Source organism: Staurois parvus, unplaced genomic scaffold, assembly GCF_062004578.1.
Source record: "Staurois parvus isolate SC_StPar_1 unplaced genomic scaffold, SC_StPar_1.0 ptg000272l, whole genome shotgun sequence".
Classification (NCBI taxonomy): domain Eukaryota; kingdom Metazoa; phylum Chordata; class Amphibia; order Anura; family Ranidae; genus Staurois; species Staurois parvus.
This window is the reverse complement of record NW_028318068.1, coordinates 3,438,043-3,462,640: the sequence shown is the minus strand read 5'-3', so window position 1 is coordinate 3,462,640 and position 24,598 is coordinate 3,438,043. Positions and strand designations below refer to the sequence as shown.

General features: G+C 42.2%; 1 protein-coding gene across 2 annotated transcripts in view; it reads right to left on the bottom strand.

Moving 5' to 3' along the window:
* The window catches only part of SMAD4 (SMAD family member 4), a 78,937-nt gene that overhangs the window by 9,984 nt on the left and 44,355 nt on the right, over positions 1-24,598 (bottom strand). Inside the window, exons 6-11 of one of the 2 annotated variants that reach the window (XM_089681615.1) lie at positions 23,434-23,553; positions 17,303-17,416; positions 13,010-13,060; positions 9,341-9,524; positions 8,661-8,829; positions 896-1,034 (exon numbers count right to left, since the gene is read on the bottom strand). In XM_089681615.1, coding sequence (XP_089537741.1) covers positions 896-1,034; positions 8,661-8,829; positions 9,341-9,524; positions 13,010-13,060; positions 17,303-17,416; positions 23,434-23,553 — 777 coding nt within the window. The remainder of the gene's footprint in view (positions 1-895; positions 1,035-8,660; positions 8,830-9,340; positions 9,525-13,009; positions 13,061-17,302; positions 17,417-23,433; positions 23,554-24,598) is intronic. The other variant, XM_089681616.1, reaches the window with a different exon arrangement.

Here is a 24,598-nt window from a genome sequence, read left to right as displayed (position 1 = left end):
CTTGCCGGCGCCTGGTGATTTTAGACGATCACCGACACGAAGGAAGATTGTTTTGTTTACTAACAGTCCTCCTCCGTCAGCTGAGGCACACTGCTCCGGAAGACTGTGCACAGCACAGCCATCCGGAGCAGTGTGCTTACAGTGAAGCACCAACACCACATCCCCTAGTAAAACACTCCCTGCAGATAGTTAACCCTTTGATCGCCCCTCATGTTAACCCCTTCCTGTCCAGTGTGATTAGCACACTGTCAGTGCTTTTTTTTTTTTCTTTAGCACCAATCACTGTATTGGTGTCACTGGGGATGTCAATGACACCAAGTTGTGTCCCACCCCCGTGTCAGAATGTTCGCCGCAGTCCCGCTATAAGTTGCTGATTGCCGCCGTTACTAGTTGAAAAATGGTTTTTAAAAATTCCGGCATTCATACCGCCATTTGTAGACGCTATAACTTTCCTGTAAACCAATTAATTTACACGTATTGGGATTTTTTTTTTTAGCAAAGACGTCCCAGAATACATTTTGATCTAAATTTATGACAAAAATTCGATTTTTTAAATTTTTTTACTGGACATATTTAATAGTATAAGGTCAAAAATATTGCTTTTTGTCAAAATTGTCTTTTTTTTTTATAGCACAAAAATAAAATAAAAAAATAAAAAAACGCACAGGCGATCAAATACCACTGAAAGAAAGCTCAACTTGTGGGGGAAAAAAAAGGACACTGATTTAATGTGGGTGCAGTGGTGCATGACCACGCAATTGTCAGTTAAAGTAATGTCGCGCCGTATTGCAAACAATGGCCTGGTCAGGAAGGGGGGTAAATCCTCCGGTGGGCAAGCGGTTAAATGAAACTACAAACACCCGTGTAATTTACTGGTACACATATATTTACTTACTTATGGCTGGTGCAATGCCACCAACAGATCCCGGCCCAGGTATATTTCCGGCTACAGCTGCTGCCTGTGCTGCTGCCGCTGCCTGGGCTGTAGCTGCTTGCTGTTGCATCTGTCGATGACACTGCCGTAGATCAAATACCTAAAGAGAAAAAAATAAGAAGCGTGTCAATGTTACTCACAATTTGGAACCCATTTACAAAAAAACTGGGATAAAGGGCAACTTCCTTTTTATATAAACCATTTGAGAAAATGATCACTGCAATGCGGACTGGCCGCTATGGCTACAGCTGAAGTTTCTTCTCTCTGCAGTTTGTATAAATGGGTCACAATGTTTACTTAGAGATGGTTCACACATGTGCGGTGCAGATTGAAGCTCACATTTCACAGCTATTTGACACAGTAGTTGTTCAGCTGTTCAGGTCAGGATTTTATCCCGTTCACACGTGTGGTTTTAGAAACGGTTCCCACAGAAGTCAATAGCCTGCAATCTGCACCTGACCGCACTGCTCAGCACATTTTCAATCCGCATTGCCAGTGCACCGGACACATGTGAACAGGCACCATAGAAAGCAATGTTATTTCACATGTCTTGCGGATTGAATACAGTTCAATCCGCATATATGCGAGCCAGCACTAAATACCAGAAGAAATGGACAGGCTTCACTTGGCAAATAAATTCCCAGAAAAAAGGGGTATTGGTCCGATGGATATGCAACTGAACGTTTGGTTTGCCGGGTGCAAAAAATGACCTGTTCATCTTACCAGGAACCCAGTGAGGTGATGACTTCCTGTGCTCTCTGTCTTTGCTGCACTCTTATCAGTTACATTGTTCCATGCTATATCTGTGGACTACAGAACTCCTCTCCCTTATGTTATGAAGAGGAAAAGAAGGTGTTGTTCTGTAGCTCGAAAACACTTCCCATCCAAGTGTGACAATACTCATCCTCCATAAATAAAGTCATGCAGAACAATTGCTTCTTGCACAAAGGTTCTGCAATCCAGTACCTTAGCTAAATTAAACTAGCCATATGCAGCTTTCCCCTCTCTAGAACATGCCCCAGCATTTTTTTTTCTTTTACCTTGTTTCTACAAAGAGAAAAAGCTTTTATTTTTTCCTGTGACATCACCAGGCATGTAAAGGTAGTGTAGGGGCAGCTGCTGGGAGACGGGATCAGCAGGGTGCCCTGGTCCAGTCCCGAATGACATGCTCCCAGATTTACATCTCCCAAGAGCTCTTTCCATACACACAGTGGGGGAGATTTACTAAAACCGGAAAGCGCAAAATCTGATGCAGCTGTGTATAGCAGCCAGCTTCTAACGTCAACTTGTTCAAATAAGCTTTAACCATTTGCAGCCCGGCCTATAGCCGTTTGGCAGCCGCAAAAATGCATTACCTTTCCGGGGTGTACGCCATTTGGCGTCCTCCCGCACATGCACAGTTCGCGCGGTTGCAGAGCCACACAGCGGCGCGATCTGTCACCGGCCGTATACCTCGGACACGGCCGATGACAGATCTGAGTACCAGCCCCTATTGCTGGCACCATGTGACCTGCTGTGACCAATCACAGCAGGTCACATGACAGTTGTATACAATGGATGGCTTCATTCATGCCATCCATTGTATACTAGTGTCTAGCTGTGAATGGTCACAGCAGGTCACATGCACATGTCATGTGATTATCTGTGGCCAAATCACAGCGAAGCACAAAAAAAAAAAAAAAACCTGAATGAATCGAATTTTCAGGTAAATGCTTGCTTATAGCAAAGTAATTCTATAGCAATGTAACATTGTACTACTTTGGTCATAGTAAAATATATAACTTTCCTATAACTCTATAACTTTCCTACAAACTAAAAAATACATCCTAATTTGGGTTATTTTCACCAAAGACATGTAGCAGAATACATCTCGGCCTAAATTTATGAAGAACAATTTTTTTATTTGCAAACTTTTATAACAGAAACAAAGAAAAATGTGTTTTTTTTCAAAATTTTTGGCCTTTTTTTTGTTAATTTAGCAAAAAATAAAACCCCAGCGGTGATTAAATACCACCAAAAGAAAGCTCTAGTTGTTTGAAGAAAATTATAAAATTTTAGTTTGGGTACAATGTTGTATGACCGCGCAATTGTCATTCAAAGTGTGAGAGCGCTGAAACGTGAAAAATGGCCTGGGAGGGAAGGGGGAAAATTGAATTGGTTAACAATAAAACCTGAAATTGGATTGGTTTCTATGCAGAGCTGCACCACATTTTGCACTCTCAAGCTTTAGTAAATCATCCCCATTGTGTTTACAGACTCTGAGGTGTCAAGGCATCAGCAGTGTTTTTCTGGGAAAGAAATCAATGTACACGGGCTTACACTGCAACAGCACTGGTACTACTGACTGCTAAACAGGTAATGTACAGCAGAGGACACAGCAGGCAGCTTGTGTGGGAGGGAAACAAGTGCTCACAATGTGAACAAGGGGGAGTTATGGAACTATGGACAGGATGAGTCTGTAGTTCAGCAGGCTGACAACACCGCTTGTCATTTTGGTGCAGAACAAATTTCACACAGGCAATCTGATCAGGTCCACCTGTCAGTTTTTGAGGCAGACCTGACTGGATGGTCCATATGGATCAGCGGGTGTAAACAAACTTGTCACAAAAATAGAGCAGAAACAAGCCACCTAAAATGACACGAATAGCTAGTGTCATTATCTTATCTCCGACTCACTTGTATAAGTGTGGATCCATAAACCCAAAAAAATGCATACTAGACAATATGGTAGTGTGACAAGAGCACCCCTACCTGAAAATAGAAGGTTACTAAATGATCCACGCGGAGTAATATGAATTAAAAAAATTCAAACAATACTTTATTTGATCACTTAGATCATACGGAGGTTAAACATGAGCACGGTGAACATGTCAAACAATTAAAATCATGTTTAAAATGCACTAGGCGTCTTCATTGTAGGGTCATTTTGGCAAGTAGGGCACCATATAAGGCGATGTGGGGTAGTGGTGAGGTAATACTCCTAGATTTCCATGGATTTCCAGCCTATATTGGAGTAGGCCATGTATACAGCAGATATTTTCCAATATATGTCAGGAACCTCCTGGTAAGTGAAAGCTGGAACACAGACAAAACACAATATATGTATAAGAATATAGGAGTTAAATCACCTCCAGGCCTCACCACACCTCCCTCTCCACCAAAAAATGGACACTTCAGTTACCTTCTCAGTTGTAAGACTGTCATACCCGCTTCTCAAATATAGGGACCTCCTGGGTAACCACCCCAAGTGAAACAGTGTCCACAGTACCAGATGATTCTGGGGATATATGTGAAAATGAATATAGGTATATAGATCACAGGCATCAAGTAAACCCAGAAAACAAAAAACATAACATGGGTATATTACCATCAATGAAGATCAAGAGGACACCCGTCGACTTGAAATAAGATCAGGTCCTTGATGCTTGTACAGAGGTGCATAAGGGGGTGGGAAGCCAGGTAGTCACAGTACATAAATTCCAGACACATATACTGTGTATACAGCAGGCCGTGAGAACCTGAGTCTATATACCCAATGGAGGGTTTCCAAAAATTACTCAATCAGAGAGAATTGAAGCGGTTTCATTAGGATATGGCTATGTCACAGCATACAATGCCTAAATAGGGTAGCGTGTATATATATATATATACAAATTATCCTCATGAAGAGGATTTCAAAACATTCCCCGTGTGCACAGAGTAAATAGGGCCCACATAAGATACCTTCTGAACTCCATATATGCTCTATGAATCTAGACAGCTATAAGCTGGAGCTGTGACACCGCCGTTCCTTCCCACCTCGTGGACGCCACACCCTATGAAGACGCTGAGCGTAGTGACGTCAATACGTTGACGCGTTTCGTCCGCCAATCACCGCAGACTGCGTCAACGTATTGACGTCACTACACTCGGCGTCTTCATAGGGTGTGGCGTCCACGAGGTGGGAAGGAACGGCGGTGTCACAGCTCCTTGCTAGGAAGACATGAGGCCCTCTGAACAACTACCATAAGGCTACTATTACAGCGGTCTGCAAACGGCAATCCCCTAGGGGAATATATCTTCCACCGGTGGCAAGTTATTTAAGCTTATAGCTGTCTAGATTCATAGAGCATATATGGAGTTCAGAAGGTATCTTATGTGGGCCCTATTTACCCTGTGCACACGGGGAATGTTTTGAAATCCTCTTCATGAGGATAATTTGTATATATATATATATACACGCTACCCTATTTAGGCATTGTATGCTGTGACATAGCCATATCCTAATGAAACCGCTTCAATTCTCTCTGATTGAGTAATTTTTGGAAACCCTCCATTGGGTATATAGACTCAGGTTCTCACGGCCTGCTGTATACACAGTATATGTGTCTGGAATTTATGTACTGTGACTACCTGGCTTCCCACCCCCTTATGCACCTCTGTACAAGCATCAAGGACCTGATCTTATTTCAAGTCGACGGGGGTCCTCTTGATCTTCATTGATGGTAATATACCCATGTTATGTTTTTTGTTTTCTGGGTTTACTTGATGCCTGTGATCTATATACCTATATTCATTTTCACATATATCCCCAGAATCATCTGGTACTGTGGACACTGTTTCACTTGGGGTGGTTACCCAGGAGGTCCCTATATTTGAGAAGCGGGTATGACAGTCTTACAACTGAGAAGGTAACTGAAGTGTCCATTTTTTGGTGGAGAGGGAGGTGTGGTGAGGCCTGGAGGTGATTTAACTCCTATATTCTTATACATATATTGTGTTTTGTCTGTGTTCCAGCTTTCACTTACCAGGAGGTTCCTGACATATATTGGAAAATATCTGCTGTATACATGGCCTACTCCAATATAGGCTGGAAATCCATGGAAATCTAGGAGTATTACCTCACCACTACCCCACATCGCCTTATATGGTGCCCTACTTGCCAAAATGACCCTACAATGAAGACGCCTAGTGCATTTTAAACATGATTTTAATTGTTTGACATGTTCACCGTGCTCATGTTTAACCTCCGTATGATCTAAGTGATCAAATAAAGTATTGTTTGAATTTTTTGAATTCATATTACTCCGCGTGGATCATTTAGTAACCTTCTATTTTCAGGTAGGGGTGCTCTTGTCACACTACCATATTGTCTAGTAAACAAACTTGTGTCTGTTCACACCCACCTACCTCCAATCTGATCTGCTAAAAAGAAACTGAAGAGGATCCGTTCCCCTCCGTTTAGGTGGTTCGGATCAGAGGGCAGCCAGGTGAGCCCATAAAGCAGGCTCTGTCGGTGCCTGCTCTGAATGGACAATGGACATGGCCATCCACCCGCTCTGCTCTGATCAGCAGGGGATCAGTGTAGATCCCATGCTGATTGGAACTTGGTCAACCCCATGTGAAAGGGGCATTAGAAGCTCATTGGATTTCAGACAGGATTAACAGATACTTTTCTATATTTAATATATTTTTAAAAAGATAAAGTATGGGGAAATGTGCACATACAGTTGTGCTCAAAACGTTTAAATACCCTGACAGAAATCGTCAACTTTTGTCTTTATTATTGAAAATATGACCGATCATACCACAAATCTGTCTTTTATTTAACAGATTTGCCTGCAAATATAGTAGAAGCCCTATAGCAGAAGTGCTGCTACACAGTGGCTGTGCTGTGCAAAATCACGTATATGTACACATGATTTGCATTTCCGGGTAGGGAGCGCGTGCACTTTAAGAATGGACATCAAGGGAGCACGTGTTAAAGAGCTGCTCTTGAAGCGGAGTTCCACCTAAAAAAAAAAAATAATAAAAGTCAGCAGCTACAAAAACTGTAGCTGCTGACTTTTACAACACAGCCACTCACCTGTCCCTCAGTGTCTTCACCACCACTGGTTTCACCAGCCATCTTCTCTCCCTGGTGCCGGCATCTTCAGTGTGGGAAGCCGGCTGTGACAGCTTGCGGCTTCACAGCCGGGTGCCCACTGTGCATGCGTGAGAATCGCTGCGCTTTGTGAATGGCGCCGTAGGCATATGGGACCTGTCAAGTGTTCCAGAAGACTACGGAGAGGGAGGACATCTTTCGCTTCTGATCACCTAGGCCAGTGGTCGGCAAGCCGCGGCTCGCGAGCCACATGCGGCTCTTTACACATTTTAATGCGGCTCTTCTGTGTGCCGGGCGCCCGCTCCCCTCCCTCCTCTCGGGCGGCCGAGGACTCTGCAGCTAGCCCAGCAATGATTGGCCAGTCTCGCTGCCACTCACATCCTGATAGCTAGTGATTGGCTGTTAGGATGTGTGTAGGCGGGGCAGCGTGACGAACGTGAGGGGAGCTAGGCTCCTCTCACAGTCCGCCCTGAAGACCGGAACGGCGCGGGGAACACGGCGAGAGGAACGCGCGGAGCAAAGGTAAGTGAATTGACACAGGGGGGACTTGGCTTACTACTTGCTACTTACTTACTACTACTATATGAGGGATGAATTAATATGGGGGATGAATTACTATGGGGGATGAATTACTATATGGGGGATGAATTACTATAGGGGGGATGAATTACTATAGGGGGGATGAATTACTATGGGGGATGAATTACTATGGGGGGATGAATTACTATGGGGGGATGAATTACTATGGGGGATGAATTACTATATGGGGGATGAATTACTATATGGGGGATGAATTACTATATGGGGGATGTATTACTATATGGGGGATGTATTTTCAGTTTTAAAAATGTGGCTCTCAAAATAAATTTAAATCGTGGTTTTGGCGAGATTTGGCTCAGTTGAAAAAAAAGGTTACCCACCACTGACCTAGGCGATCGCAGCAGAAGTGGGATCGGGTATCTGTCAAATTTGGGTACCCACTCCCCAAAACGTGCCAATCCTTAATGGGGAACGCGGGACAAAGGCTTAAAGCAGAACGTCCCCTTTTGGGTGGAGCTCCGCCTTAACAACTTCCCCTTATTGATGCCATTGTGTACTAGGCCTTCATTTTACGGTGGCCAGACTCATCCACCTTACCAACCGCTCCGTTTCCGCCACCCCCCTCTGCCAATCCCTCCACTGGCTTCCGATCGCCCAACGGATCAGATTCAAAATATTAACATTGACGTACAAGGCTGTCCATAATTCTGCCCCAAACCACACCACCGACCTAATATCCAAATACGACCCAAAACGCACTCTCCGTTCCTCACAAGACCTCCTTCTCTCTAGTTCCCTGATCTCCTCCTCCCATGCCCGCCTCCAGGACTTCTCCAGGGCATCACCCATCCTCTGGAACGTCCTACCCCAATCCATCACCCACTCTCCTGTCCTTTAGACGCACCCTGAAAACCCATCTCTTCAGGAAGCCTACCCCACCCCCTGCTAACTGCCGATCTCCTCCACTCTTCCTACCACTCCATCCCCCACAGCTTTCCCTCCCGTACCACTATCCCCTCCCTCCTAGATTGTAAGCTCCATGGAGCAGGGCCCTCGAACCCCTCGTGTATCGCACTGTATTGTTATTCTATTGTACAGCGCTGAGCAAACCCTTTGGCGCTATATAAACTCAATGTAATGTAATGTAATGTAATATTGTACTGTCTCATGTATTGTCTCCCATTGTAATGTACAGCGCTGAGCAAACTGTTGGCTCTATATAAATACTGTATAATAAATATAATAATAATTTTAAGGACCTTAAAGAATTCATGTTCAGTGGAAACACTTAGCTGTAAAAAGTAGGATTTAGTTAAAAATTACCTTAATATATGCACTTGGATATATTTTGTGAACGGCGTCTCCGGGAGCACGCCCGGCTTCTCTGTCCAGGTAGTAGCTCTGTACAAACACGGCATGGTCACTAAGACAGCGCACCCACACGTCACCTTCACCTTTACACTCCAGCTGCACACCTTTCCCTATGTGTAACCTGAGAGTGATTAGAGACACAACAGTCAGCACCACACAAGTATTGAACATGTGGAAAAGCACTAGAACTGAGAAAACTTACAGCTCTTTAATTCCATTAAGTAAAAGATTGTGCTAGGATTTTTGGGTCACTTCACTTTATCTCTGGGAAAACTCTTGGTACTCCCTGAAACTCCGCTACCTAAACTTTAAGGGCCAGATGTGGTCGGCTTCATAGCAAGTATCGGATTGTCGGATTTCACTGGGACATTGCAGTGCTCAGGAATCCTGTCTGGGAGAATATACAGTACTTGTGCCACCGCTACAACTGATGAATAGAATGGCAGGAATAGGCTGTATGAGCTTGTGTGTCTTGGATGGAACCATAATACTATACTGAAAATCCATGCACTGCATACTAACGGGTGTAAAGCCAAATATTAAACAATAATTCTTAATGTGTGAACTGCAACTTTCCATAATAAAGCTTCATAAGACATTGAGACTGTTGTGCGTATTCTAATGAAGCTTACCTTGCTCTCTCAATAGCCTCTGTTCTATGTACATTGGACAGCTGACCTAGGCAGAAGCGATCACCGCCAGATGGGTCTACATAACCGTCCACGGTGACAATGGGACAGTTTGAAGGGACTTTGAAGGTTTCCCCCACCTGAACATCCATTTCAAAGTAAGCAATAGAGCACCAATACTCAGGGGCTGCCGGGAAAGGAAAAAAATTAACCATACTCAAACGTGCTACATGTTATTATAAATGCGAATGAACACATTTTAACTCCTTCCTGCATCTGTGTCTATAAATGCTACCTTTGACAAGGCCTCATGTTGAGGATATATATTAATCTATGTCATCCCCCTTGACAGCTATCAGCCCTGTGTGCAACTGTCAACCCCAGCAGTCAATGACAGCTTCTGTCCCCACCAACCATCAGGAACTGCTCAGTGTCTTACAACTTGCGCTCCAGAAGGTTTTATCTCCTTCATGACCAAAACATTTCTTTTCTATTCAGCACTGTGCTACTTTAACTGGCAATTGCATGACCATGCAACACTACCCAAATGAAATTTATATAATTCTTTTCACACTAATCACCCGTAACTAATCCGCTGTAACAAACACTTTACTCCTGCGCTAGGAAAGGACTCAGTAGACCCAATAGGAATTTTCTGGAATATGCACTGCTTGCTGCCCTCAACAGACCGGGGTGGTCCAAATACACTGGATACAAATGGAGAAACTGAACAAGATGTATGATCCAAACAACATCTGAGTCCATCGTATGGACTCAGATGTTGTTTGGATCATACATCTTGTTCAGTTTGACATGCCTGTGTTATTATGTCCATTGTGAGTTTGATACCTATTTTTGTTTCTTTAATAAAGTATTTTAAACGATAATGCACTAGGTCAGTGCGCCCTTTTTCTGTTTCTCCATTTGCATCCAACTAATCCACTGTGTCCTGTGTACATGGCAGTCATAAGGTGGTGTGCGCTGCATACGACATACACATGTATGTGATTGAGTATATTTACAGTGGCGGGCTGGCAAGTGGGTAATACTGTAATTGTCGGATACAATTATAGTATAACAAATTTAATACGCACATGTTTTTTTTTTTCCTAACACAAAATTAGTGGTGCACTGAAATTAAAATTATGGTGCTGAAACCAATACAGAAAATTCAGAATGCATGTGGCCGAAAACCGAACCCGTATGCGTATGTGGGGGTGGGGAGGCTCCAACTGTTTTTTTTGTATTTTTTTCTACTTTCATGTGTATGTATATATATATATATATATATATATATATATATATATATATATATATATATATATTTATATTTTTTTTTTTTTTAAACTTATAATTTTACTGCTATCACATAGGGGAACAACAGTCCCCTGAGTAACGAGCCATCATTGTAGGATGGAGGGGGGGCAGTGTATACAGAGAGGCTCCCTCACTGGCTCTCACTATAAGTCAGTGCCGTTTTGTAAATGCAATTGTCAGCTTTTTTTTTTTTCCCCCTTTCTTCACCATTTTAGCTCCGGAAAGAAACTAAAATGAAACGTTGTTTCTTTTAGCTCTGGGAAAGTGGCAGCTGATTCTTTGAGTTATAGTGAAGAAAAAACCCCAGCAATTGCATTTAAAAACTGGAACTGAAATATAGTGACAGCCAGTCACTGTCTACACTGCTCCTCTCCTGTCTTCCTCTGCCCCCCCCCCCCCCCCACATCTGCAGTACACACAGTCCCCTGTATCGGCAAAATGCTGATATATTTCAGTGGCCGAAATTTCGGTTCATCCCTACACAAAATCTTTTCTTTCTATGCAGTCCAACAAGGATTGACACAGGAAACACTACATCTCCCTAAAAAATGTTGGATTTTATTATGAAACAGTTATTTTTTTTTATCATATCAAGTACTTTTTGTGAGCAACATGGATATTTCGGAATACCCTGGGGATATGGAAAATGTGTAATGCATATCTTTATGCTATAGCCCACTTGTAGAGTAGAAAGACATTGTAGATCCCATTACTGCAGCTGACACTGGGTGACAATTATGCTAAGTTCACACTAGCTTTGTAAGCAGGCATTTTGCAGGCATTTAAAGGGCATTTTTAACGCTCCTCAAACGCCTATGAAAATTATACACATGGCAGCACATAGTGCTGTTCACACTAAAGTGTTAACATTGCGTCAAAATTGACACCTTATTGTGTCCGTTTATGAAACAGAGAATAGCTGCAATTCAACGGATCTCAGCTATTCTCTGGTCATTCACAGTTTATGACACTCAGGAGATCATGTCAGCTCTTCACTGGAGATCTGTGTTCTCCCTCCAGATTCTCCAGCCCAGATCTTGAGAATCGGAGGGACCGCAAACTCAGCAGAGATAATTTACCTCTGCTTAGTAAACTGATCTTTTACTGTAATCTCGCGAGATTATAGTAAAATCAGCCGTTTTCCAGCGTTTGTAGACCGTTCTCCAGCGTTTGTAGACCGTTCTCCCTTCGTTCGGAGAACTGCTTCATAAACTGCATTCACAGGAGAACTGTGTTCTCCGAGAATGCCGGAGAACTGAGCAGCGATCTATTACCGCTGGTTCATAAACGGACACCTATGTCCAGTCAGGAGGAGTTGAAGCCTTTCAAAGCCTCCCATTCAAGTCCATGGTGATGCTCCTCAAAGGTCTGGCAGGCGTTTACAGGGCATTAATACCATTAACTTCATTATAGGAGTTTGGGGTGCGGTTTTAACACTTGGAAAATGTCTATGAAACACCTCAAAAATGTCCATAGGGCGTTTGGGGAGCGCTTGAGGAGCGTTAAAAACGCTCCCCAAATGCCTAACGCCCGTCAAACACTATAGGTGCATTTTGGAAGCATTAGTCAAGTGTGAACGAGCCCTTAGCTGGTTCTCTGATTCAGCAGTATCTCCCAGAAACTAAATATTCATTTTAGATAGCCTGGCCTTTTAAGGCAGTAATGTAAATGTTTAAACGTAACAAAGTGCTGAACAATGGAATAAATGTTCATGCAGTTAAACTTCTGAAACACTTTACTAATTTTAAAATACCGTATTTATTCGAGTATAACGCGCAAAATTTTCTACCAAAAAAAGAAATCAAAGTTTGGGTGCGCGTTATAAACGAGGGCTGGGGTGGGGTGACGCAGTGGCGGCCGATCCATTGAGGGCGCAGGCGCTCACTGTACGCGAGAGCGAAGAAAAAAAAACGTCCCCTGTGCCGGCCCCGCCCCTTTAAGGGGCGGCGAAAACAGGGGATCGTTTTTTTTTTTCTACGTCCCCTCGTCGCGTACAGTGGGCGGCCCGCACTGGCGAGATACACTGGGGGTGAGAATTCTTATCCGCTGTAACATATGGTCGCCTCTTCATTTCCTCGCCTCGCCCACACGTTACGGTAAGCATTGCTGTTTTGCACAATTCAGTGTTCTTCATATTTTTGGTTCTTCAAAAAGTGAAACAAAATTTTATACCGATTTTTAATCGAAAATTAGGGGTGCGCATTATACACGTGTGCGCGTTATACTCGAATAAATACGGTACTTCTACAACACTTTACAAATTATTTTATCACCTGTAAAAAAAAAAAAAAAAGAAAAAGAAATAATGATTTGCTTATAATTTATTGCTGAACTCAAAAGTATATTCATGCTCACCTGGATGATTGGAAATTGGAGGCTGGAATGCAAGTTCATTGTGAACAGGCCCTGCAAAACAAAATTCTTCCTTCTTAAGTGGCTTGGTATTGATTGTTTGACATTACCATGCTTAGTTACAACAATAAAGAAAAATCTGAGAAGTCCAAACATTAAGATATATAAAAACAGTTGTGCTGTTTCCACAATCTGATAATCTCAGTGTATAGAAGTAGCAGATTCTTCATAACAATGAAGGAAACCTATGTTACAACAACCACCAAATGTCTGTTTCCAGTTTATAACCAATAGGTTGCTATGAACAACACCTATTTTCTTCTGATTTTACAAAATCCACGCTATTCCTATGGCAATCAGCATCAAGGTACATAACAAAAATCTACATTATTGCAATTCTGAGTGTTGGGCAGACACACTAGGTTTGATTTACTAAGAGAGAAGAGGGTGTTTACTTTGCACAGTGGATGTTTATTAGTAAATAAGGTGAATTCAGGTTCATTTTATATACCCAATTGTGCGAGGGAAATTAAAAACAGGATTTTTGGTAGCACACAGGATTCTAAGTGATCACAGCTCCAACTTATTCATTAAAGTGGGGTACACACTATGAGAAAATCATAGTGAATGTGCATATCACGATGTAACAGAGAATGGTATTAATGTGTATAAAAATCCTCAAATGACAAAGGCAAACGGTCTTTGTTGTATATGATTTCTATGTTTGACGCCACTTTATTGCGGGTCGTTTTTTGCTTCTGATCATGCGCATTTTTCCTCTGATTATTTCCATAGCGAAAATCTAATGTTGTGTTTATGTACAATAAAAATTTTCTAGGTTGCATCTGTTTGTTTTTTGTCCAAAGAGGATACAGCTGTCGAAAGCACTATACCAGGGGTCTCCAAACTTTCTAAACAAAAGGGCCAGTTTATTGTCCTTCAGACTTTAGGGGGGCCGGACTGTGGCCATCGGGAGCAGAAAAGGTCTAGACATCAGCTGGAAAAAACAATGCTCCATTTCTGGTGTCATTTGGAGGAACTGTATTCCATCATTGGTGTCACAGGGCCCCATTGTTGGTGTCACTGAGAGAAATTGTGTCCCATCATTGGGTGTCATTGGACCCCATTTCTGGTGTAATTGGGAGAAACTGAGCGCCTTCATTGGTGTCAGTGGTGGGAATTATACCCCAATGTTGGTATCAGTGAAAGAAATAGCAACACAGTGGCTAAATGGTTAGCACTTCTGCCTGGCAGTACTCGGGCGAATCCCAGCCACGGCACCACCAGCCTGGAGTTTGCATGTTCTCCCTGTGCCTGTGTGGGTTTCCTCCGGGTACTCTGCATTCCTACCACACTCCAAAGTCATGCTGGTAGGTTAATTGGCTCCTGTCTAAATTGCCCTAATATGTATATATATGAATGAACGTTAGGGACCTTAGATTGTATGCCCCTTGAGGGTTAGGGACTGATGTGAATGTACAATATATATGTATAAAGTGCTGTGTAAATTGATGGCGCTATATAAGTACCTAAAATAAAAATAAATAAAAATAGTGCCCCAGGGGCCAGATAAAAGCAAAGGGCCACATCTGACCCCCGGGCCGCAGTTTGGAGACCACTGCACTATACTAACAATCAGATAATCATCAGATTTTTCCTTGTACAGAATTTTTTTATTATTATTATTGTTATAACACAAGATTTATATAGCGCCAACCGTTTGCGCAGCGCTTTACAAAATAATGTTTTTTCAGATTTTCTTATAGTGTGTACCCAGCTTCAAATTCAACTGCCCACATTCTAAATGTGTGTGTTGGGAAGAAAACAAAATGTAAATATTAAAGCAAAGTTGTGGAAAGTAAACCAGTTAGGAAGGAAATGGCTATGAAGCTGTTGGAGGTAATGTCACTTAGCCCAGTTAGGGGGCTAAAAGTCCCCCCCCCAGGAAACAGCAAGGTACATTCACAGATATGTGCTCCCCCCCCCCGACTGCTCTGTCAGGACTGGGTTCTGGATATTGGGAAACATGTGACATTCCCCATGTGACAGTGCTCAGATCTGAGAGGACAAACACCAGGCCAACATAATGGGCACTTGGGGAGGGTGGTATAGTGACCTAATTCACCTAGGCCTTGACATCATCCTACCCATGAGGTGCGGGGACTGGGTTCTGGATATTGGGAAACGTGACATTCCCCATGTGACAGTGCTCAGATCTGAGAGGACAATCACCAGGCCAACATAATGGGCACTTGGGGAGGGTGGTATAGTGACCTAATTCACCTAGGCCCTGACATCATCCTACCCGTGAGGTGCGGGGATATCAGGAAGTACTGACCCTCTGTATAAGCAGGTGACAGTGTCTCCAATGTAAAAGCAGAAGCCAAAAGGTGATGCATGTACCCAGGGGCGGACTGACAACTCATGGGGCCCCCAGGCAATAGGGGATCATGGGGCCCGTGTCCTTGCCCAAACTCAAAAAAACCTATGAAAAAGGTACCAGGGGCATCTCATGGGGCCCCCTACTGACCCCGAGCCCTCAGGCAGAGCCTGAGTTTCCAAATGGTCAGTCCGCCCCTGCATGTACCTTTATTCTGAAAGAATCTCCTGAATGCACACAGACCTCCCCATCTTGCTTGCACATTCTCATTCTGACTTGGAAACAGTCCACTATTAACTGATGCCAGGCAGGTCTGGGACTCATGCAATCTGCACTGCAAGGTGGGGTGAGAGCTCATGCCAGATTACGTGTCTTGCACTCAAGCTAGGAATAGTAAATTGTTCCAAGCCTGGGTTCCGTGGCTATCAGATATTTCCAGAAGAAATACAATTCCATACAAGCACCCTGCAGTGTCTGCTGGTAGATAAACGCATGATCACAACATTTCCTACCAACGGGTGTCCTTTGAAAGGTCCGCCCACAACGGAGTTATTGCATGGATAGGGAAGGGCTGAGCAATACAACAGCTTCATGCACCTGATGCACCCATGCAAAACTAAAATATCAGGTGTTAACGTAAGCCTGAAAGTGTCATTAAATCCACATCATTAAAACTATTAATAAATGCTGTATTACATGCTGTTCATACTCACTCAGTCACAATGGGATTTCTTTTTCTGTATTCTGCAAAAAAAAACTGCTTGATCCTGCTGTTCTCTGTCTCACCCTTCTGACCATGACCCCACGGCAGTTGGGGATTGGTAGCGTATTTCTACCTTGAGCATTTCCTCACTATCACATCTGGGCAGCCCGTGTGACTACACAGTGATAAATGACAGCCCACTTACGCTCCTCCTCCTCCATACCCACTAACCAGCTAAACACAAAGGGGGTGGGATATTACATCTTGATTGATGGAGACTTCACCTTCCTGTAATTCTAACACACAAGCTGGAGGGGCGTGACACAGCCTGTTACTGGCAGAAATCGCCCCACACCATGTTGGTGCAAAAAAAATTAATAAAGACTTGATTTCAAATATATATAATTGTATGACAATTTAAAACAATTTTGGGTTTGTTTTTACTCTGTGTCCCAAAGGCTTTTTCTTTATTTTGAACACGTGACCAACAGCAGAAGACTAGAAGCTACTCCTGCCACTGTTTCCCTGCAACACGAAGAAGGGTCAGCCACACACCGGAGGATAGATGAATATAGTGTGTATTTATTGATTCATAGGACACCCAAAACATCAGGATATGAATACAGGACTTGTTAACGCGTTTCACACAATCTCATGCTTGATCATAACCATTATTCATCTATCCTTCGGTGTGCAGGTGACCTTTCTTCCTATTGCATCGTGTGTGGTGGCGAGCCAGAGCCTGCACCTGTCGTGGATTGATCTGGATTGTTTGCCTGAGCGGTATACCTTTTGTTCTTTGGATACGGTTTCCCTGCAGACAGGCTGGGAAAGAGCTGGGTCATGTGACAACAGTATACTGATTTGGGGAAAAATGGTATATAGAGTTTTTTCTTTCTTTTTTTTTTTTTTTATAACTGCAGTGCCATCATCCCCATACAGAAAGAGAAGGGATAATGTAACTTAAACAATGTGTGTTTAGTATCACTTTACGCAATGGTCCCTGGGATGGAAGGATTCCCTGTTCCCCGAAGGTCGCTGTCTTAGCTTATACAAACTATAAAAACTACAGGTGGACATCCGTAAAATTGTTAGCAAATTGTTGCCAAGCTTGGAAATGACCTACTATAGCCAAGAACCCTAAAAGGAAGAAAGACATGGATGGAACTGATCAATGTATTTAAAACAACATTGGAAAAAAAAAAAAACTTACAGTAATGTCCGGGATGGGGCATGGGTGGATGGTGCTGAAGATGTCCGTTCTGGTGGTGAGACATATTGGGTGTGTAAGCTGCTGTTCTACTTCCAGTCCAGGTTGTGGTACTGTCTACAACATCACACAGAAGATGGTTACTACTTCGGCCCTTAGTCTGGATGCCGTGTCAGCAATATGTCTCAGGAGGGACTTCAACAATAATGCAGCTATGATATTTCATGCAAAAAAAATGAATAAACCAAAAATCTGCAGTGTTATGGAGGGATGACTGGTCTCCAGCTTCCAAGCTGGGATGGCAGGCGGGAGAAAATTGTGAATGCTGCTGATGTACACGATTTAAGGACTCCTAATCAACATGGCAGCCGTGCTGTAAAAAGAAGCTGAATTCATCAAAGACAAACTTATTCTGTAATTTCTTAATGGGCACCATTGCAGAGGGCTGCCTCCAATAAATGCAGCACATACACATGACATGCACAGTGAAAGCTTCTATCTGAGTTTTGAACAAACTAGCCTACCTATTGACCAAGAAATATAGACAGAACAGTGGCAAAGGCAGCCAAAAGAGTTTCCCGTTAAAGTTGATTTCCACCTTTACGGTCGCTTTAACTAGTTCGTTTGAGTCAAACTGACTCAACCGATTTCCTACACTAAGAGGTGCACCCCGCTGGGCGTGCGGTATAAACTGTATGTAGCCTCAGTAACAAAGTATACGGCACTGTGTTCTTGCTGCACAAGCGAACTTCCCGTTCCACACCCAGAACAAAACTGAGTTGGGCTGAGCACTGCTCAACCATCAAAAACCTTTTCTCCAATACCTTATACCCAATATCTAATGTTCTTACTGAAATTAATATCCAAAACAAAGTCCAAAATGTCCAAAAGTAAATCTTTCAAATGTTGTGTGAAATATCCAATTAGATTCACCGCTCGAGAAGAAGTCGGAAGTGACGAAACACGTCAGGGCCGTGACATCAGACGCAAAACCGGAAGGAGCGGCGCGGCCATCTTTAATATTGGAATTCGGCTGTGGGAACTGCTGGGAAGGATGTACAGTTTTTCCTGTATTTAAATGTAAGATTTTATTAAAGTTGTTATATTACCCTTTACACTCCACTGATGATGGCCTTCTCTGCCCTTACGAGGAGCGGAGGAGATTGAATTGGGCGTACCCGCATGGTGGAAGCGGATAATACCCTGAAGTGCTGGTTTATGCTGATGGATGCTGAGAGAGGGTAACGGCATTGAATCCCACTATTGTGTGGCCCCATTGATTGTAGCACATTATCACAGGTTGTTTAGTTTGCTGTGAATTTCACCTCACAAGTGTGGGGAGTCACGGATTGTTCACTTCTATTTAATCCAATTTGAAATTCACTTATTTTTATATTTTTGAAGTTCTGAAATTCACGGTTTGAATTAGAGGTTCACAGAGTGCTGTGTCTATTCATCATCTAGTTTTTTTTTTCCTTCACTAGTGGTTTTGCATGGAATCACATACCACTGATTGATTTAAGGATAACGCACTATATTTAGTTTATATTTCTTGAGGTATCCTGGATCTAGAGCGGTGAATCTAATTGGATATTTCACACAACATTTGAAAGGTTTACTTTTTGCAAATTTTGGACTTTGTTTTGGATATTAGTTTCAGTAAGAACATTAGATATTGGGTATAAGGTATTGGAGAAAAGGTTTTTGATGTTTGTACTTTCAAGGGTGAAAGGATGACTTTTCTTTGGGGATTATTGGAGAGTTTTTTGGAAGACTGCTCAACCATGATTGGGCAGCCTTGTATTCTCTGAATGAGTACAAAACTTCCTCTGATTGGAAGAGGCGGAGATTGTGACATTATCCATCCACCTCAGCAAATCAGAGGAAGCTTTATACTGAATTGTCTCATACTTTTGCTTAAAAACTTGCAAAGTGTTGATATATTGTACATGGGAGAATTATATTTGGTGATTACATGGGCGACCTCTGCTTCCCGCTCAGTAATGCCGCCTATAGATTGTGCTCCCCTGCTGCTCTCATTGCAGGTCTGGTCAGACCATCTAGAAGGCTGAGCTTACCGTAACGTGCACATGCACTGAATAGTCGAACATTCGAACTTATTGAATGTTTGACCTCGAACTTTGAACTTAATGCAAGTCTATGGGACTCAAACGTGTAAATTCAAAAGTGCTCATTTTGAAAGCTTCTATGCAAGTTATTGGCCATAAAAGGGGCATGGGACTCAGGTACTGCCCTGAGGGACATGAATCAGTGAACATTTTTTTCAAAAAGTAATGTTTTTAAAGGGGCAGTCATTTTTAATTGCTTAAAGTAAAAAATAAATAAATAAAAAATCCTTTAAATATCATGCCTGGGGGGGAGACGACTAGCATTTAAAAAATAAAAAAACAAACAGCATGGGGTCCCCCCCCTAATCCATAACAGACCCTTTATGTCGGGTAGGAAGGTTAGGAGGGATCCACAGTTAATGTAAAAGAAAAAAAAAGTGTGTGGGGTTCCTCCCCAAAAGCCATACCAGGCTCTTAAGGCCTGGTAGGACTTTTAAAAGGAACCCCACCTCCCAAAAATTGGGCAAAAAGTGTGTGGTGTTCCCCCTAAAAGCCAAACTAGGTCCTTTAAGTCTAGTAGAATGCTTAAGGGCAACCCCACCATGCAGAAAATGGGGGGGAGAGACAAACGCTTCCCACACAAACAAGCGGTGAGTTTGTTTTCCGCGTTGGTATTGCAGTTTTTAGTGTGAAGCTTTCATCAAAAACAATATAAACAGAATTGCCACCTTGAAGGGTGAAAAACATTAATATTAATTTACTGATTTAACTGATTTTTTTTTTTTTTTTTTTAACAAAAAAATGCAGGTTCTGCCATTGCCATCCTTCTGCAGATGCTAGGAACCATATTTAAATGCAGACTTTCTGGATCAGTACTTCGAGCCGCAGACACAGGAACAAGCCTGCATTTTAAGAAAGTCGGAAACCCTTTATCTGCATACTTGTGCTGAGTCAGCTGGGGCTCAAGCGGATCATTGCAAAAAAGTACAACGTCCAGACACTTTTCAGCATTTTCCGTAACAGACCAGCAATGACAGCATTCATAATTCTCTCATAACAGATTTGCTTTACACCTCCCCTAGCTGAACACCTGACATCTAATCATCCACCCCAAAATCAACTAGTTCATCAGTGACGCTTTCATCCCATTAAAGGGCCAAAAGTAAGCTGCAGAAGGTGGCAAAGGCCGACTTTCCCGCTCAGCTTTAAACCGAATCCTGACTTATACCAAATAAATATCTGCTGGCAACTTATGATTAACCCTTTGAGGACCGTAAGATTTTGGAACGCCAAAAGAATCAATTTTGTTTGTTTTTAAAGTTCGTACACTTCAGTTGCTGTAACTAAGCCATTTCATGAAATAATTGGCAAAAAGCTAGATCCATTTGTTGTTCGTTGATAAGAACTAATATTTTGACTCAAACCAAAAAAAAAAAAAGAAAGAAAAAAAAAGTTTTAAGTTCTTAATCAGATGATACACGCTATTAAAAACATGGGACAAATACGTCCCTTGGTCCTCAAAGGGTTAAAGTAATAAAATCTTTCTTATTTATTTTGCATCTATGTCCCATTTGGAAGATTTCACTTCCTGTCCCATAACCAAAACAGATGTGAAAGGAAACCCTTCCAAAATAAACGAATCCCTGATTCTAACTGGGGTCACCACTGGAAGATTTACCCTCTCTTCTTGTTCTGGTGACAACCTAAAATTCTCTTTCACTGTCAGTGATAATAATAAACAGGACAAAGAGGATGAATCTCCTTATTGAGGACACAGACGGCAATAAAATCCGACAAGCATTTGACTCCCTCTCCATATTATACAATTTTCTTTTAAATTTACCAAAACCATACAACCTGAGGTCAAACAAACACTTTCATGTTGTATGCAACCAGACAGGCCATTGCACTACATAGTTGAAGGTAAATCTAAAAGAAATTGAATGAGAAAATTGTATAATGTGTAACTAGCTTAACTTGCTTTTTCATCATGCCTTCACCCAACCACAGGTCTGATTTATTCCCAAAGACACGATGAAGCCTTCAGTAATAAGTAGATTTGTTTTCTGTGGATTTTTATCGACTTTGTTTACAGATGGCAGATTTCTAACCACAGCAGACATCCAAATAACACTTTATAGCCTATGAATTGAAAAGGACTAAGGTTAGCCTCCAGTAGAGGCCCAATCGTGTCCAGCATACCAAAGCACTCAAATGCCTCGATAAAACAATCCAAGTAGATCCCTCACGGGAGTAACGGCAACATTTCTGTACTATGAAAGGAGGTAATATCCGGGTGGGAACATTGCATAGTCTACCTTCCATCAATTTTAAAGTGGATCCAGTGAGAAACCCTTTTATACATAGTTATTACCTCTCGTTAAACCCCCTGACAAGGACTTCATCTGCTTTGCTCCCCAGGACAGAGCCATCTTTGTTCAGACATCTATGGTCACCATCGACAACCTGGACTGAAATGCCAGCTCACAGATGAGACAATCACGCAAGTCCTGGTGTTTGCAGTTCTTGAATGTGCTTACAAATAGTCTGACACAGATCAGCTTCTGCTGCAGTCTCTCACCTTGTCACCTGCTGAAAAGTCACAATGCTGAAGCCTGATCACTGAGGGAGAAAAGACTAAAGCAAGCCATAGATTATACAATTTTATTTCCTTCCACCGTGGATGGAAAGAAAATTGCTAGATTCCGCCATCAATACATTCAGTGTTGATGGTGAATCTCTCCCACAGTGTTACTGTGTTCTGTTGGCAGGAAGCCTTCCCTGCTGGCAAAACACAATGATCACTGCTAGTGCCTCTAGCTGCCTGGTAGTGATAGCAAGCAAAAAGATACGACAGACTGATTGTACAGAAGTCGATCAAATGATCAGTACAACCAGCCTGCCCATGGATGGATAGAATCTAGGCCAGCCCATGCTGAACCGGCTAAAATTCGATCCATCTATGGTTGGCTTTAAGTGTAACTTTAGGTAAAAAAAAAATAAAAAATTGGTGGACAGTCAGGACTTTTAATGCAGAATATGCTTTGTCTCTTCTGCATTAAAGCTACCTACCTGCCCGCCCGCCCCTATACAGTGAGCCGCAGCTCACTGTACAAATTCAGCAATGACAAATTTGACAGAACTCCCTGGCATGAATGGGAGTGATGTCATCCCTGCCCGGCCAATGACAGCGGCCGACGTTCAGGACCCACAAGCTGGCCACCTGATAGGTCAGCAGCTGGGGGTGGGGAGCTCCGGGACGGCGCATTGCGGAATTGGAGGGGAGTATATTTCCGCTTTAAGGAAATGCATTCTTCTGCCTACAGAAGACTCACAGCATCGGCAAAATAATTAATTCTGACCTTAAGGCCGGCAATACATGGGTCAAAATGTAACTGATTTTTCATCCGAAAATCGGAAATAAGAATAATCGGCCGATTTTCGCTCTGTTAGTGGGTCAATTGCACTGGCTGATTATCGTGGTTGCTCCCCTTTTTGATGATCGGGCATGTTAGAAAATTTGTGAAAAACAACCGATTTTCAATGATGGTCAAATCCTACGATCGTTTTTCTGAAAAGAATATGCACATGAGCCGTGACTTGGAAGGAACAGAAGTTTCAACCTGTTATATGGGGTGAACTTTATGACTTGCTCGGCCAATTTTCGAAATCATTGATGACACCATTGGATTATCAAGCGGACGTTTTCAATTTTCGGACGAACAATCATTCGGAATTTGAACCATGTATGGCCTGCATTAGGACAGTTTATTGATAAAAGGTAAAGTTTTTTTGTTTTGTTTTAATCATATGATTACGCTGATACGTTGGGATTTAATTAATAGACTTACAAAGAAGCTGAAAATATCCACTTTACACCATCCAGCAATTCATTGTTTATGCTACCCAGTGAGTTGAGTTCTATACTGGCCGAGGGCCCCGCATTTTGTGTTCTCTCCTAATCTGCCAATACTGATAGTGAGACCCGCAGCATAACAAATAAACAAATCTGTCTATTCGTTGTGTATCTTGAAGAAAACAGTCTGACAGCTGGAGGCCACTTACTGTGATGATATGTGGCTGGTTGAGCACTGAAGCCATTTTGCTGCGTCCCCTGAGGTGGCACGGAGGCGATCTGCAACAGTCCATCACCGTGAGTAGCTGCCAATAAACTGGCAGGCTGACCTGAGGGAAAAAAACATCTTCAGTCTTGTGCAATCGATGCTGCCAATAGGTTTCTGTGGGCTCGGAGTGTTTGCAAGGAGAGTAGTCAACACATCTCAGAAAGACAATAAATATCATCTCCTGACACTTATCCATTTCTAAGATCAGTATGAAGCTTGTTCTTGTTTTGGCTGGATTTCCATCTACTAGTGCAGATGTGAAAAGCACACAAAGCTAGACCAATTCGAAGAACAGCAGAGGGTCTGTAAGTAACCAGCATGTTCAAAAGCAGAATAGCAGCCTGTACATTTATATCTTGACACGTTTATTAAAAAATGTAAATAAATAAAATTAAAAAGTGTGTTCTTGTGTGCAGCTTGCAGCGTTGAAATGCATATAAAATGCATCACACACCCATTTACACACTAGCATGAAAAAAAAAGTTTAGGTATTCAGTGCTCAACTTTAACTACTTCAGCTCTGGAAGGTTTAACCAACCCCCCCTTCAAGACCAGGCTATTTTTTTGCGATTTGGCACTGCGCTACTTGTGCTGTCATGCAATGCTGTACCCACATTAAATGTATATAATTTTTTCACACGAATAAGAGCTTTTTTTTTTAAATTTGGTCTCCACTGGATTAAAAAAGACAACCAAAAAAAAAAAAAAAAAAATATATACTGTATATATATATATATATATATATATATATATATATATATATATATATATATAATTTCTTCATAAATGTAAGCCAAAATATATTTTCCTATATGTTTTTGATTTTAAAAAGTCCCAATAAGAGTATATTATTTGGTTTGCATGACGGCTATAGCATCTACCAACTTTGGCATATATACTATAATTTTTGTTTTTCTATACTAGCAATGGTGGTGATCAGCGACTTATAACAGGGACTGTGATAAGGCGACGGGCAACTGATACTGATACTTTGTGGGGATTGCCACCGACATCTCCAGTGACACTAATACAGTGATCGGTGCTAATAATATACACTGTCACTGAACTAATAACAATGGCTGGGAAGGAGTGAACATCTAGGGGCA